This window comes from Phyllostomus discolor, chromosome 3, assembly GCF_004126475.2.
Source record: "Phyllostomus discolor isolate MPI-MPIP mPhyDis1 chromosome 3, mPhyDis1.pri.v3, whole genome shotgun sequence".
NCBI lineage: Eukaryota > Metazoa > Chordata > Mammalia > Chiroptera > Phyllostomidae > Phyllostomus > Phyllostomus discolor.
Window position 1 is genome coordinate 116,135,496 of NC_040905.2, and position 14,655 is coordinate 116,150,150.

The window sequence follows — 14,655 nt, forward strand, 5'->3', positions numbered from 1 at the left end:
GTCGACGCCCCACCTCCAAGCTCTTAGCCTTTCCCACGCTCCGGTTCCGTCTCGCGCTCACGGCCCAGATTTCTCTCTCTAGGCCCCGCCCCACGCTCTCGGCCCCACCCCCACGTTCTTGGCCTCGAGCACGTGCCCCGGCCCCGCCTCCACTTTGGAAGCTCCACCCCCACATTCTAGGGCCCTCCTCCACTCTCCTAGCTTTATCCCTACGCTCTGGTTCCGTTTCACGCTCTCGGCCCAGTTCTCACTTTCGGTCCCACCTTCACGTTCTTGGTCTTGTCCCAACGTTCTTGTTCCACCCCAAGGGTCGGCACCGCCCCACGCTCTCTGTTCCACCCCACGCTCGCGGCCCCGCCCCACGCTCCGGCCCGTCCCTCGCTCTGGGTCCCGCCCCGCGCCCCGGCCCCGCCCCCGCACTTCCGGGTGGCGCCGGCGGGGGCGCTCGGGCCTGGGCTTCGGCACTCTGGGCTTGGGCTCCCCACTCCGGTAAGTGATCGGGGCCGCTGCCGCAGGACCGGCCGCAGTCCGGCCAGACCTGTGTCCTTGCGGAGCAAACCAGTGCAAGCAGGCGTCCGGCCTCGGTGGCGCCCCCGCGGCCTGCCTGCGCCCGCCTCCGGGCTGCCGCACCGCCGCCGCCGCGATGGGGGCCGCCCCGGGCCGCGCCCCCGCTCTGTCCCGCCCGCCGCGCCGCCACTGAGCGCATGGGCCGCGCTGCGCCGCGCGACTCCCGGAGCCGGGCCTGGGCCCCGCCGCCGCTGCCGTCGCCGCGCGCGGGTGAGTAGTGCGGGTCGGTAGCGCATTCCTGAGGGGCGCGGGTCAGTGCAGCCGCCTTTTGTAGGCCGCATAGGCCGGGCCGGGCGTGGGACCCGGAAGAGGGGCTTGGCGGGTGCGGGCGAGGAGCAAGTGAGGGGAGGCTGTGCGGGCTTGGAGGGCGTGTGAGGGTAAGGTGTGAGGGCCGGGAGGGGGTAAGGGGAGGCTGTTGGGGCAGGCTGTGCGGGATCGGAGGGCGTGTGCGGGCAGGCGTGTGTGAGGGGAGGCATGCTGGAGTTCTCAGGCTGTGCATGAAGGTTGTGCAGACTGTGGTTGCGTAGGAGAAAGGTTTGTGTAGCCTAGGCTGTGAGGGCAGGTGTGCCAGAAGGCTGTGCTAGCAGGGGATAGGAAAGGCAAGGGTGGTTGACATTGGGGTAAGAGTACTGGGTTTCGTTCAGAAAGAGCAGACTCTTGCTCTATGTGTGTGGAAGGGTGTAAGGAAGACCCAGGATTCTGAGAAGGGGTGGGAGTTTCTTCTGTAGAAGGTTGGTTTCTGCAGCTGATGTGTTTGGATGATGCTGGGTGCCTGCTGTGGTTTGTGGGCTTTGGGTATGTTTCAGGGTGTGGGTGGTGTGCAGAGTAAGCTGCTGGGGTGAGGCAGTGTGCGCAGGGATTCTGGAGAGAGGTTGGACAGTGAAGTGTCCCTTTCCCTTACCCGCAGCAAAAAGTAGGAATGAGTGAGTTTGAAACCCAAGGAGGTCACTCCTGAGGCAGAGGTAACTTAGGCTGGGTCCAGGCTGTTGTTTGGCTCATCAGAGTGGCTGTACTCTTTCAGGTTGATGCTCTGTCTCCCAGACTCTCTCTTGAGTGTGGGTCATAGATTCTACTTCCACACCACATTTTGTAATTCAGGACCCCATGAAACCAGAGCTGTTCAGCCATAGCAGTGAAACTTAGTTCAGCACTGAGGACAGTAGAGAAAAATAAATTCCCTTGGGACTTTTCTCAATTCATCTCTCAAATTTATAGAGTTCTTATTGTGCATCTTAGCCCCTCCCCTTTGATCGCATTTATGTTCTCTGCTTCTCAGGAAGAGTCTCAGGCATAGTTGGACCCATAGGCCCTGTTTTAGAGAACACACACAGTCTAAACCTGACCTTCCAAGATAGCAGTATCAGGTTCAGTTATTTACTTATTTTTAGGGAGAGGGGAAAGGAGGAAGAAAGAGAGGGAGAGAAACATGATGTGCAAGAGAAATAGTGATCATTTGCCCCTCTCTCACCCCCAACTGGGGACCTGGCCTGCAACCAAGGCACATGCCCTGACCAGGAATCCAGTCAGCAACCTTTTCATCCGAGGGCTGGTGCTCAATCCAGTGAGCCACACTGGCCAGGGCTTGAGTTCATTTTTAAGAACTTCTATTCAGGAACAAGGATGAGAAAGCATTACAAATACAGTGTTTCCCCTGGCTGGCATAGCTCAGTGGATTGAGCGCGGGCTGGGAACCAAAGTGTCCCAGGTTCGATTCCCAGCCAGGGTACATGCCTGGGTTGCAGGCCATAACCCCCAGGAACCGCACATTGATGTTTCTCTCTATCTCTATCTCCCTCCCTTCCCTCTCTGAAAATAAATAAATAAAATCTTAAAAAAAATAGTGTTTCTGTTTGTTTTTCAGCAGGTGTTGGTGTTTCTTGGATTTTTAGTTTCAGAAAAGCTTTTTGGGGGGTTATATTGGTTATTTAGAATTTAGGTGGTGAGGGAATGGATTACATGTAAAATGGTAGCCCTTACTTAACTTTTCAAGAGTTTAACTAATTGACAGTTGGGAAAATGTCAGAGTCATCCTGTATTCCACATTCCACATAAACAAGAAGGTCAAAGTTATATTTGAGCTAAATGAATAAATATATATGCATCTGTATAATCAAGCTGACTGCCATTGTACACAGGGGATCTGTCTTGGCAGTGACCAAAGGAGATTTTAAATGTGGTATCAGAGTTGTAGATTCCTTTTATGGAATCCTTTTATTGATGGTGTTTATATACTATTGGCTAGATTCAGTGCTTATGGGCATTTGACTCCAACCTGAGTTAATACAACTGCTTTATGTGTGGTATGTACGTGTGTATACACTAAATGCTTGGTGTGCTTCCCTGGAAACCTGGAGGTTGAGGGAATTGGAGGACATTTCAGTAATGTCAGTAATTTGGGGAGATGTTCATGTATGTCTAGAGACACCAATGCTCTTGGACAGCCAAAAATAGATGTGAATTATAAGAAGTGTTTCTTTTGAGCAACAAAAAATAGTTTAAAATAATTAGGGGGACGTGTTCACATGTGAATTAAAATATTAGTCTTTTAAGACAGCTCTAGTTTGGTAAAAGGGCCAGATCTTGAATTTACTGCCCTTTCTACTGCATAGTGGTTCAGCATCCGTAAAGAGGTAACATTTGGCATCTGTGGCAAGTGTCATTTTCCTCTATGCCAATGAATTAAGTGTTTATTGGTGTCCATTACTTGCCAGACCTTGTGCTAGGTGCTGTGGATCCGGCAGAAATGTTTATAGGCTGCTACAAATAATTTACACGGAAGTCATAAGCACATTAAGAGAAAGTGACAGTGATCATAATTAGCTTCCTATTAAAAAACAGTGACTTGGTTCCTTCTTTTTTTTAAAAAAGAGTTTATTTATTTTTTAGAAAGAGGAGAGGGGAGGGAGAAAGAGAGGAGAAACATCGATCAGTTGCCTCCTGCATGCCTCCAATTGGGAACCTGGCCTACAACCCAGGCATGCGTCCTGATTGGGAATTGAACTAGCAACCTTTTGGTTTGCAAGCCGGCAGTTAACCCACTATGATATACCAGTATGGGCTTGCTATTTTTTTTAATTGATTTTAGAATGAGAAAGGAAGAAACATGGATTTTTAAAAAGATTTTATTTACTTTTTTTTAGAGGGGAAGAGAGAGAAAGAGGGAGAGAAACATCAATGTGTGGTTGCCGCTTGCACGTCCACCCACTGGAGACCTGGCCTGCAACCCAGGCATGTGCCCTGACTGGGAATCAAACTGGTGACCCTTTGCTTTGCAGTCCGGAGCTCAATCTATTGAGCCACAGTAGCCAGGGTGGATTTGTTGTTTCACGTATTTATGCATTCATTGGTTGATTCTTGTATGTTCTCTGACCTGAGATCAAACCCACAACCTTGGTGTATCAGGACAGTGCTCTAACCAACTGAGCTCCCTGGGCAGGGATGACTTGTTTTTTTTTTTTTAAGGTCAGTGAACTATGGAGTATCTCTAAGGGTAAGGCTCAGGGGGCCGGGTGCGGGCCCTCTTTCTCCTCGGACAAGAAGACATTAGATATCCGCAAGCTGGTGTGGAGCTGATATACCACAGATACTCGGTCCATGTTGGTGGTGCTCAAAGAGAGCAACCTTGCAGTTGAAGTCGTCCATGAGCAGCAGGCTGCCGTAGCGCATGGGCCTTGACCTTAAGAAACAGGCTGTTCCTGCTGAGGCTGGAAGTTACAGCCTACCCAGTAGTTTTCATAAAAAGTCATTAGCTGCAGAAATGTCGCTTGGCGCACATAATTGTGACCCAGCCTCCATCTCTGGATGTTTTTCACTTCTAGCTGTCAGCGGCTACTGGCAGGTGAAGTGTGTGCAGTGTGAGAATGCAGGTGTTGGAGGTGGATTACATGTAGGCCAGGGCCCAGGGTATGGACTGATGGCCAGGGAGAGCTACCCTTTGTGTTGGTACCAGATTTTAGTTGGTACTGGATTTATTTTGCTGCTTCTGGTTTGTTCAGTGCTCCAGCCATTTTGGACCTGATGTGCTTCTCTCCAGCTCACTTCTAGGCAGACCACTTACATCATGGCAGGCTGTGTTGCAGTCATTGTCTTGGCCAGATTGGGGGGCATAACCCGAGCTTGTGGGCTCTAAGAGCTCCTGTAGGTTGTAGCAGAGAGGACTGAAGACTATGGCAGAGTGCTGACCCAGGAGAATCTTCCCTCATACCCAAGGTAGACTTGGGCAGCCGCAACAAAAAACCTATGGTCCCCTGACCTCTAAGAGGGTAGGTGGTTTGGTTTTCAGCTTATGGAGTTAAGTCATGCGAGCTGTATGCTGCCTTAGCGAAAAGTTATATTAGATTTCATTTTTTTCCTACCTTCCCTGTTCCTCAGAGTACCCATGGCCATTGCCATCAGTAGGATACTTTCTGTATAAAAGCAAGGTTTTACAGGTTAAGTGCAGTTTTCTGATGGGAGCATTTTTAAGATGGTCCACATTGGTGACATGAGAAGGCTTCTGTGCATGTGGGGAGTGTTCTTTGATCACCTGTTGGAAGGTGTTGAGGGTGACCCACAATTAACTGCTCTTTTAAGCATGTACTGAGAGTGAGAGGAACAACTCACTGTGCGTTTGCACACGTTTTGAGGCACACCAAGCGTGAAGTGGTGGGGTAGGTGGAAAGCATAGTGGCTGTGGGCCTAGAGGATGCAGGGAGCAGACACAACTAGTGGTGTGTGATGTGCTGCACTTTTCATATCTGAGTCTCATGGTAATCCTGGGGAGCAGGCAGGGCAGTCATTTTTATCTTGTTTGAGGGATTGGCTTTCACCCAAGTTTGTAGAACTAGGAGGACTAGAAGTACCTTTCTTTCCTCCAGGCATGTGTTCCTGGAGCTTGCAGAGAAGGACGAGTCTTTCAGTTCTGTAGGTAAGATGGGAGGTCCCCAGGCTGCTGGTCTCTGTGATGTATTCAGAGAATGGCACTTGAAGGTTGTGGTACTCTCCATGTTCTGGGCAGTCACTCCTTAGTGCCAGAGGCATTTCTGTAGTTGTTTCTAGAAATTGTTTTCTTATAGCACAAACCTTGTGATGAAAGATTGCAAATTTAAACTGAATTTCTGGCTTTAAGTTTGAGAGGGAGGGCATCGTTGCGAGTCTTGTCTTGAGAAAACCTCTGTGGTCATGTTTCCATGGACCCACCTTTCCTAATCCTTGTCCTCTTAATGGTTTCAACAGGACAGATTGATTCACTTTGGAGCTATAAGTACTGATGTATTAGGTTGCAGCGCTCATTGTTCATTGACGCAAATTCTCACAATGAATATTCAAGAGCAGGGTTTCTCCTTGGACCTCGGAACAAGTTTCACTGAAGATGCCCCCAGACCCCCAGTGCCTGGTGAGGAGGGTGAATTGGTGTCCACAGACCCCAGGCCTGTCAACCACAGCTTCTGCTCTGGGAAAGGTGTCGGGATTAAAGGCGAGACTTCCACAGCCACTCCAAGGCGCTCAGATCTGGACCTGGGGTACGAGCCTGAGGGCAGTGCTTCACCCACCCCGCCGTACTTGAAGTGGGCTGAATCATTGCACTCCTTACTAGATGATCAGGACGGGATAAACCTGTTTAGGACTTTCCTGAAGCAGGAGGACTGTGCTGACCTGCTGGACTTCTGGTTTGCCTGTAGTGGCTTCAGGAAGCTGGAGCCCTGTGACTCAAATGAGGAGAAGAGGCTGAAGCTGGCCAAAGCCATTTACCGAAAGTACATCCTTGATAACAATGGCATCGTGTCCAGGCAAACCAAGCCAGCCACCAAGAGTTTCATAAAGGACTGCATTATGAAGCAGCTGATCGATCCTGCCATGTTTGACCAGGCTCAGACAGAAATCCAGTCCACCATGGAGGAGAACACCTACCCCTCCTTCCTCAAGTCTGATATTTATTTGGAATACACGAGGACAGGCTCAGAGAGCCCAAAGCTCTGTAGTGACCAGAGCTCTGGGTCAGGGACAGGGAAGGGCATACCTGGATATCTGCCCACTTTGAATGAAGATGAGGAATGGAAATGTGACCAAGATATAGACGAAGATGATGGCAGAGACCCTGCTCCCCCTGGCAGGCTGACACAGAAGCTGCTCCTGGAGACAGCCGCCCCTCGGGCCTCCTCAAGTAGACGGTACAGCGAAGGCAGAGAATTCAGGTGAGTCAGACACAAGGAGTCTGTTTCTGTGCTCACCTCTGAGAGCTGGAGAATTATCAAGGAAAGGTGTTGGTAAGGAATGATCTTGTCTTTCAACCCGAAGTGGGTATACTTCTGTTTCTATACTTCTGGTGAGTTGTGGTTTTAGTTCTTATTCATTATACTTTAACATTTGTCATTAGATATTTTTAATGTTTGTATGTTGAGGATATTTTGATCAAGAACGGACTAAAATGTATGACTTTGTAAGTCATTAGGGATATTGGAATCCTTAGAAGTCGTGACATTTAACACCTGACCCATAAGCCCTAAAATTTGTATCCTCTTGCATAGAAGATGTATTTACCTGGTAGACATAATCCTTTTGGCTTAATAAAGGGAGGTGTGGACATTTTAAATGCATCAATACTTAGAGAATTCTGGATCATTGTATTTTATAATGGTTTTCTAAGATTCTCCCTAGAGGTTGGGAAGTGGTGGTGAGGAGGCTGCCATGCAGAAATTTTCCTGAGCACTTTGAGAACTTCTGTGGCTATGGTTGCATTTCTAGGATTGGACCTTTCCCCTGCCAACAAAAGGAGTTAGTGCTATTGTGTAGTCAGTTCCCAGCAGCCCAGGGGCACTGGGCTCTGAAGTGATCACAGCCCTTGCAAGCAGGCACACATACAACTCGGAGGCATGAAGTGGTACTATGAAGAAATCGTTAAGACTTAGAAAACCTGTTTCTTCTTTTCTTGGTAATTCCTTTTGAGGTTCCTGGAGGCATGTTTGGTTGTGGCTGGAACCTGTTACTGATGTTATTAGCAGCGCGCTCCTCTGTATCCCACTCATTTCCCTTTCACTGGTTCTAGAAACTTCTGCCTGTGAAACTTTGAAAGTCCGGAGTTCATGTGCCCCTGCTGATTTTACCAAGAGTCTGAAAACACATCTCCAGGTGTTGGGATTTTCCCAGAGTTATTAAAACCCTGGATCATTTATCCAAGCTCACTGTGGTAGAGAAATCGGCTACTTGCTAATAAACACAGGCTCAAACATTTCTGAGGTTTACCCATCCTTCAAGTGAGGTGATTCAGGATACACTGAGGTAATTTTTATGTGCCTTTTTGCTCACTCTCTTTAGCTAAATGCTATTGATTTAGCAAGCTTTTTATTTCTACTTTTTTTGGAATTTTTATAAGAGTTTATTTGGGCCATAATTGATGACATATGCTGGGGACCAAGATTTGAAATGCTCCTGATTTAGCAAGCTTTTTAGAACAGAGTATATTGTAAAATTATTCTGTTATATGTGGCTAATGATACAGTTTTTAATACCTCACCTAAAAGTTTTTATATTTCATTAGAATAGTTTTAAGTTGGGATTAAGTTTGAGTACTGGGCTTCAGGAAAAAAAAATGGAGCTCAATTCTGATTTCTGAAATAAATTCCTGAGGGCTACCCCTCTTCCAACCAGCCCCAGTCTGCACACTTTTCAGTTCTTGGGTTTTAAACAGCAGTTTTGCCTTTTCTTTGGTTCTATTTATAATAAGTAACCCTTGCTATCCCATTAATAGAATGTGTTGGCTTCATCTGTCTGATAGCATTCTGCTGTAAGGACTGGGGCACATTTTGGTTTTAACTTGCCTGCCCTGGAGCTGCTAGTAGCAGAGGGAGCCTGGAGTTCAGGAGTCCTGTCTGCAATTGAATGTTCTCCCATTTGAGGTTGCCTGTGGTAGTTTTGTGGGTGGAGAATTTTAGATGTTGGGTCATCATTTCTGAGCACTGATGGATGGAGTTCAGCATGTTTGTTTGTTTGTTTGTTTGTTTAAGATTTTATTTATTTATTTTTAGAGAGAGTGGAAGGGAGGGAGGGAGCGAGGGAGAGAAACTCCAATGTGCGGTTGCCTCTTGCATGCCCCCAACTCGGGACCTAGCCCACAACCCAGGCATGTGGCCTGACTGGGAATCAAACCAGCAACCCTTTGCTTCACAGTCTGGTGATACATCCACTGAGCCACACCAGCCAGGGCTGGGATTCACATTATTTATCCTGCAGGGTGTGCAGTTAGGATGCAGTAGGTTGGAAGTAACATAAAATACAGCCCAAGCTGGCTTAAACAGTAAAGGGGATTGGCTGACGCAGATAGATGAAAAGTCTAGGGGCAAGGCCAACATCAGATATGGTTTGATCTAGATTTCGACCTTTTTTTTCTTTTTCTTTTTTAATTTACTTATTTTAGAGAGAAGGGAAAGGAGGGAGAAAGAGAGAAACATGCGCGAGAGAAACATTGATCAGTTGCCTCTCACACACCCACAACTGGGGCCCTGACCGGGAATTGAACCTGCAGCATTCCAGTGTGCAGGCTGGTGCTCAATCCACTGAGCCACACCAGCCAGGGCAATTTTTCTTTTAAAGATTTTATTATTTTTTTAAAGCAGTTTTAGGTTACCAGCAAAATTGAGAGGCAGGTACAGAGGCTTTCCACATCCCCCTTGCCCCACACATGCACAGCCTCTCCCATTGTCAACATCTCTCACCAGAGTGGTTCATTTGTTGCAACTAATGAACCTCCATTAACACATCATAATCACCTGCAGTCCATCATTTTCATTAGAGTTCGCTCTTGGTGGTGTACATTCTGCGGATTTGGACGAATGTGCAATGACGTGTATCCACCATTAATGATATCATACGGAGCATTTCCACTGCCCTAAAAATCCTCTGTGCTCCATCTATTTATCCCTTCTTCCCTTTTACCCCCTGGCAACCACCGCTCTTTTTATTGTCCTCATACTTTTGCCTCTTCCAGAACTTTATATAGTTGGAATCATGGTATGTAGCCTCTTCAGACTAAAATGTATATTTTATTTTCCTCCATGTCTTTTCATGGCTTGATAAGCACGTGCGCGCTCACTCTCTCGCTCTCTCTCTCTCATTCCCTCTCTCTTTTAAGTGCTGAATAATAGTACTCCATTGTCAAGGTGTACCACAGCTTATTTATCCATTCGCCTACTAGAGGACATCTTGGTTGCTTCCAGATTTTGGCAATTATGAATCATACTGCTGGCTAAACGTCCACGTGCGGGTTTTTGTATGGACATAAGTTTTTACCTTTGGGTAAATACCCAAAAGGAGTGTGTTTGCTCAGTTGCATGGTGGAACACATTTAGTTCTGTAATAAACTGCCCCATTTCTTAATGCTTTTTTGCTTCTGCCTTCCTGTGGCCAGCTCTGCTCTTTGGTTTACTCCTTTGTTGGTGTTGGAGATGGCTGCCCAATAACCTTGGCTTTGAGCTCTTGTTTTGTAACAGATGCTTCCTACAGCATTAAAGGAAGGTCTTGCAGTTTGGTCTGAGTGACCAGGGATGCTGTGTGCTGCTCTGCCCTGCCTGTCACCGCGTGATCGTTGTGTAAGGGAGACTGTGCTGCTGAGCTTACACCAAGTAGGGCCGCTCTGGAAATTACATAGGATGCCCCACCCCAATAGTATCACCTCTCCTGAACTGGAGAGAATGGTCTTCCAAAGGAAGATTGGGTTTAACAGGAAAGGGAAAAAGAGAGTGGGTGCTGAATAGGCAGGTTGTGAGTGCCAGCTGTGAAGAGGAGTGTAGGGGATGCATTTCCCCTTGTTGATTCTCCCAGTGCCTAAGTGTTGATTCTGCTTGGGGGGAATGTGTCACGTGGGCGGGGAGCGTATCTAGGACGGAACAACTTCGAGGGTCTCGTGAACCTAGAGCTCCTAGTTCCATAGGCTCTATAACATAAAGCTCTTCCTATTAGTCTCCCCTTACCAGACATAGGTACTCCCGGGTCCCTGATAGGAGGTCAAGCGTGGGCCCTCATTTGGCTTTACATGTGTACACATGGTTGTTTTCTTTATAAAAAATTCTAATCCAAGGGTATGTTTATTGATTTTTGAGAGAGAGGAGGGGGGAGAGAGAGAAAGAGAAAGAAACATTGATCCAGTGTGTGTCCCGACCAGAGATTGAACTCGTAACCTAGGTATGTGCCTGGACTGGGAATCGAATTCACAGCCTTTTGGTGTACAGGATGACACTCCAACCAACTGAGCCACTCGGCCAGGTCTCGGTTGGTTTTCATATAGTTGACTTAAGACAGGTTAAATGAATTCTTACTTGGGTCTCTGTTAAGGTCGAGAAACAGCGATGCTCCTGACCTTTCTCTGCATTTTATGCTACTCACCTGGGATCATTTGAGCCCCTGGGCTAAGGGATCACAAATTTCCGCCTTGCTCATTCATTCTGCGTTTCTCTGTGTGGAAGACTTTGCCAGTCAGTATTACCCATTATCAGTGGAACTTTGATGAAATTGTGGTTGATTCATATCCACTATTTATTTTGTGTGAATTGGCAAAGGGTCGGTCTTTTGGTGATGTGGGTGTTTGGCTAGTTATTTACTTAATGATTTGGCATTAGGGCCCAAAGACTGTAAGACATTGGCTGGCAGGCTCAGTTTTTACTCCTAAACAGTTTAGCTTGGCCTGCCAGGTGCCGTTCAGGGCCTGCTTGTGGGAGGGCTGCCCTTGGTCAGGCTTGAAGCCAGGCTGTCTTCCTCAACCCTTCAAGCACCTGCACTTAGTGAATACTAAGTTTTTGATATCTAACACCAGCAAATGCTTTCCATTTCTATTTACTGCCCTTACCTTCCTCACTGGTTGAGATGTTCCCCAAGGACAGAGTTGCATGGCTATGTTCTTGCATCTTTCTGGTGGGTTGGTCCAGTGAGGCACTCCTGGTCAGGGATGGTTATCAGGGCTGTGGCCAGAGAGTGCACTGTGGATGCTGTTGTTCGCAGCAGAAGCAACTCAGCAATTTGTGAGTCCTTTAAAGGGTGGGTGGCCAGCCCTTATTCTCTAGAATAACTAAAAGTTTTAACTAAGGAAATATCTGACCTGTTTGTTGGTTTATTGACTGTATTTCTGCTAGTGGTTTAAAAGGTCAAAAGAAGAAATGTAGAAAAAGGAAGCACCCAAAATGTGTATAAGTTCCTATGAAAGGCAGAAAAGTAAGAATGGTTTGGGTTTCTGATTGGAGTTTTAATGGAGTGGTGTAGGGTTCGGGGTGGGTGAAGGGTACCTAGCTATAGAGGAGCTCTGAGTCAACAGGGTAGAGTCTTTGCCTGCTGTGCTTGAGGTGGGTGGGTGGCCACAGGCTCTGGGTGTCTGAGGACACACTCGTTAATAGGGACCCTGTTTGGCCTTGGCTGGTATGGCTCAGTGGTTGAGTGCTGGCCTGTGAATCAAGGGGCCGAGGGTTCCATTCTCAGTCTAGCGCACATACCTGGGTTGCGGGCCAGGTCCCCCAGTAGGGGATGCACAAGTGGTAACCACACATTGATGTGTCCCCCTCCTTCTCACTTCCTTCCCCTTTCTAAAAAATCAATAAATAAAATCTTTTAAAAAATGAGCCTGTTTGATTTGCCCTTTAGCACATTCTCTTCACTGTCAAATTTTTAGGTCATTTGTAATGGAAGGTAGCTCATTTAAATCTTGCTCACCCTATAGCCCTCCCCTCCTTTTCTCTACTGCTGTGCATGTAGTTATCCTGAGTGGGGCGCACGAAGCTTAGGGAGATTGTATGGCCCTGCTGCTGTTCCCCTGCCATCATCTTCCAGATATATGACTTATGCAACTGGATGAATTCTTTTAACTGAACAGCTGATCCCAAAGTAGGTGACTGGACATGTTTTTGTACAAGGCTTAGTATGCTGCTGCAGAGTTCTTGAGACAAGAGTTTAAAAATCTTCTCACCTTGCTGGCTGGATGGGGAGAACATTAAGCTTGGTGGTTTAATTTAATGTCCCCTCACTTGATGACTTTTCCAGTAGGCAGTGTCTTGAAGGGTCAGCATTCTCGTTGTGTACTTTGGAAAAGTTGCTAAACTTCTCTGGCTTATCTGTAAAGTGGGGAGGATAAAGTAAGGACCTGCCAAATGACGTTGTCATGGAGTTCCTGGGGGAGGTGCTTGGAACAGCTAGTGCCTGCACACAGCAGGTGCTCATTAAATTTCAGCTCTTGCTGTGGTTCTTTGTCTTCATCATCATTATCATCTGAATTTAGTGGTCTGCTAGATGTTGAAATTAGTATCTGGGTTGATTTCAAAATAGGGTAGAGAAGGACACAGTCAGATTTTAATAATCGTGTTTTCTTAAAATGAGACATAAAAAATTTAACTTCCCACCCCAAACCTTTTCCTCTTACAATCATCCTGCCTCCAGAAGTGACACCACCATCTAACAGGTTAATCCTTGTCTTGCTGACTCCTCATCCATGGCTGCGGCAGTGCATGTTGAATCCCTGTGCTTCTCACTGTGCACTCTAGCTCCCACCATCTCCTGGACCACTACATAACATTCTGGCTGGATCTCTTCTCCCCACAGCACCAAAAGGATCTTTTCTAAATGCAGGTGTGATCACACTGTCTCTTCTTTCAGTACTCCCTTCCCACTGCGCCTGGAGTTAACCTCAAGCTCTTACGACACGACCATGCCCATGGTGGATTCTGTCCCAGAAGCACCAACATGCCATATGCCTTTTATATACCTGTCACTGGCATAGGACTGGCCATTACAGTTTTTTAAAACTAGTTACTGGAAAATCTAAAAATATTTTTTCTTTGCTTTAGTCATATAAAACTCCATGGTCTTTGACTGGTTTCATCAAAGTCCAGGAAGGTATCGGTGGTTAGCCATCAGAGAAAAATTCTGGAATAGAGATGCCTCTTTGCCTGGGTCTTTGTATCAGTAGGTTTATGAAAGGAAAGTGCTTATAGGGAGCAGACAAGCAAATGGTGACTGACGCCCTTTGTGTGGACCATGCTGCCCATGGCTCTGAAGTGCCGTAGCTATTTCAGGAGAATGTGGGGTTGGTGTGATTACGTGATGTTCAGCACAGTGTGCAGGCGTGCAGACCTGCCTTATGTAGTTCTTGGAACTGAGCCATACCCATCGGTCAGCTGCCCGGTGACCACCCCATTGTCAAGGTAATATGCCAGCCAGTGCCACAGAGATTTGAATTTTACTCATACACATGGCTTTATTAACTTTTTTAAAAAAGATTTTATTTATTTTTAGAAAGAGGGGAAGGGAGGGTGAAAGACATGGAGGGAAACATTGTTTTGTGAGAGATGTGTTGATCGGTTGCCTCTTGCACGCCCCCAACTGGGGACCTGGTCTACAACCCAGGCATGTGTCCCGACTGGGAATCGAACTGAAGACCTTTTGATTCTCAGGCCAGCACTCAATCCACTGAGCCACACCAGCCAGGGCTCTATTAATCTTATTAGAGTCCTGGCTTCATTTATACCAGTTTACCCTGCACTTGCTAGAAATATGGGGTTTGGCTGAATAGTGGTAGTTCAGTTAGGAAAGGAAGGCTGTCTAATAATTCTTTCTTCAACTGTGACCAGTGTGAGGCTGAAGTGTAGAAGAAAATAAGTGTTGCTTTATTTTTCCCCCATTACACATTAGTACAAATGCACAGTTTTGTGAGCCCCTCAGGGTCCTCTCAGAGCCCATTAATTTCAAAAAGTGTTTGATCTGAGGAAGAAACTCAGTAAACCTCTTCATTCCCTACCTGGGACTGGGGCTGGCCTCTACACTGTTCCATCATCTTAAAGCAGCCACACAGAGGCTGCATAGGGTTTTTGCATGTGAAGGGGTTCAACCTCTCCCCTCCACATCCCCTCCCACAGTGGACCCATGTTACTGGGTGGATTATAGCCTTGGCCCTCGAACCTTCTCTGAACTGTTGAACCTTTTTGTAGCAGCTGGACTCAGCTCTTTTGTTTGGACCAGACTCCTCCAGATTTGATGGGCAGAGGTGTGCTGTGTCTGGGTGGGCACCATCCTCAGTCCCCCAGCAGCAGGGGCACTGCTGCTCCTTTCTGGGCCCTCAATTCATCTAGTGTTGTGACC

The 14,655-nt window shown here is 47.2% G+C and overlaps 1 protein-coding gene across 4 annotated transcripts in view; it reads left to right on the top strand.

The window, feature by feature from the left end:
* The first annotated feature begins 409 nt into the window (after nucleotides 1-409).
* AXIN1 (axin 1) overlaps nucleotides 410-14,655 on the top strand; it is a 97,029-nt gene continuing 82,783 nt past the window's right edge. For 2 of the 4 annotated variants that reach the window (XM_028511649.2, XM_036021159.1), the window contains exons 1-2: nucleotides 640-777; nucleotides 5,782-6,740. In XM_028511649.2, the coding sequence (XP_028367450.1) occupies nucleotides 5,863-6,740 (878 nt within the window). In that variant the 5' untranslated portion in view covers nucleotides 640-777; nucleotides 5,782-5,862. Of the gene's footprint in view, nucleotides 778-4,811; nucleotides 4,830-5,781; nucleotides 6,741-14,655 lie in introns of those variants that run through there. The other 2 variants (XM_028511639.2, XM_036021160.1) reach the window with 2 other exon arrangements.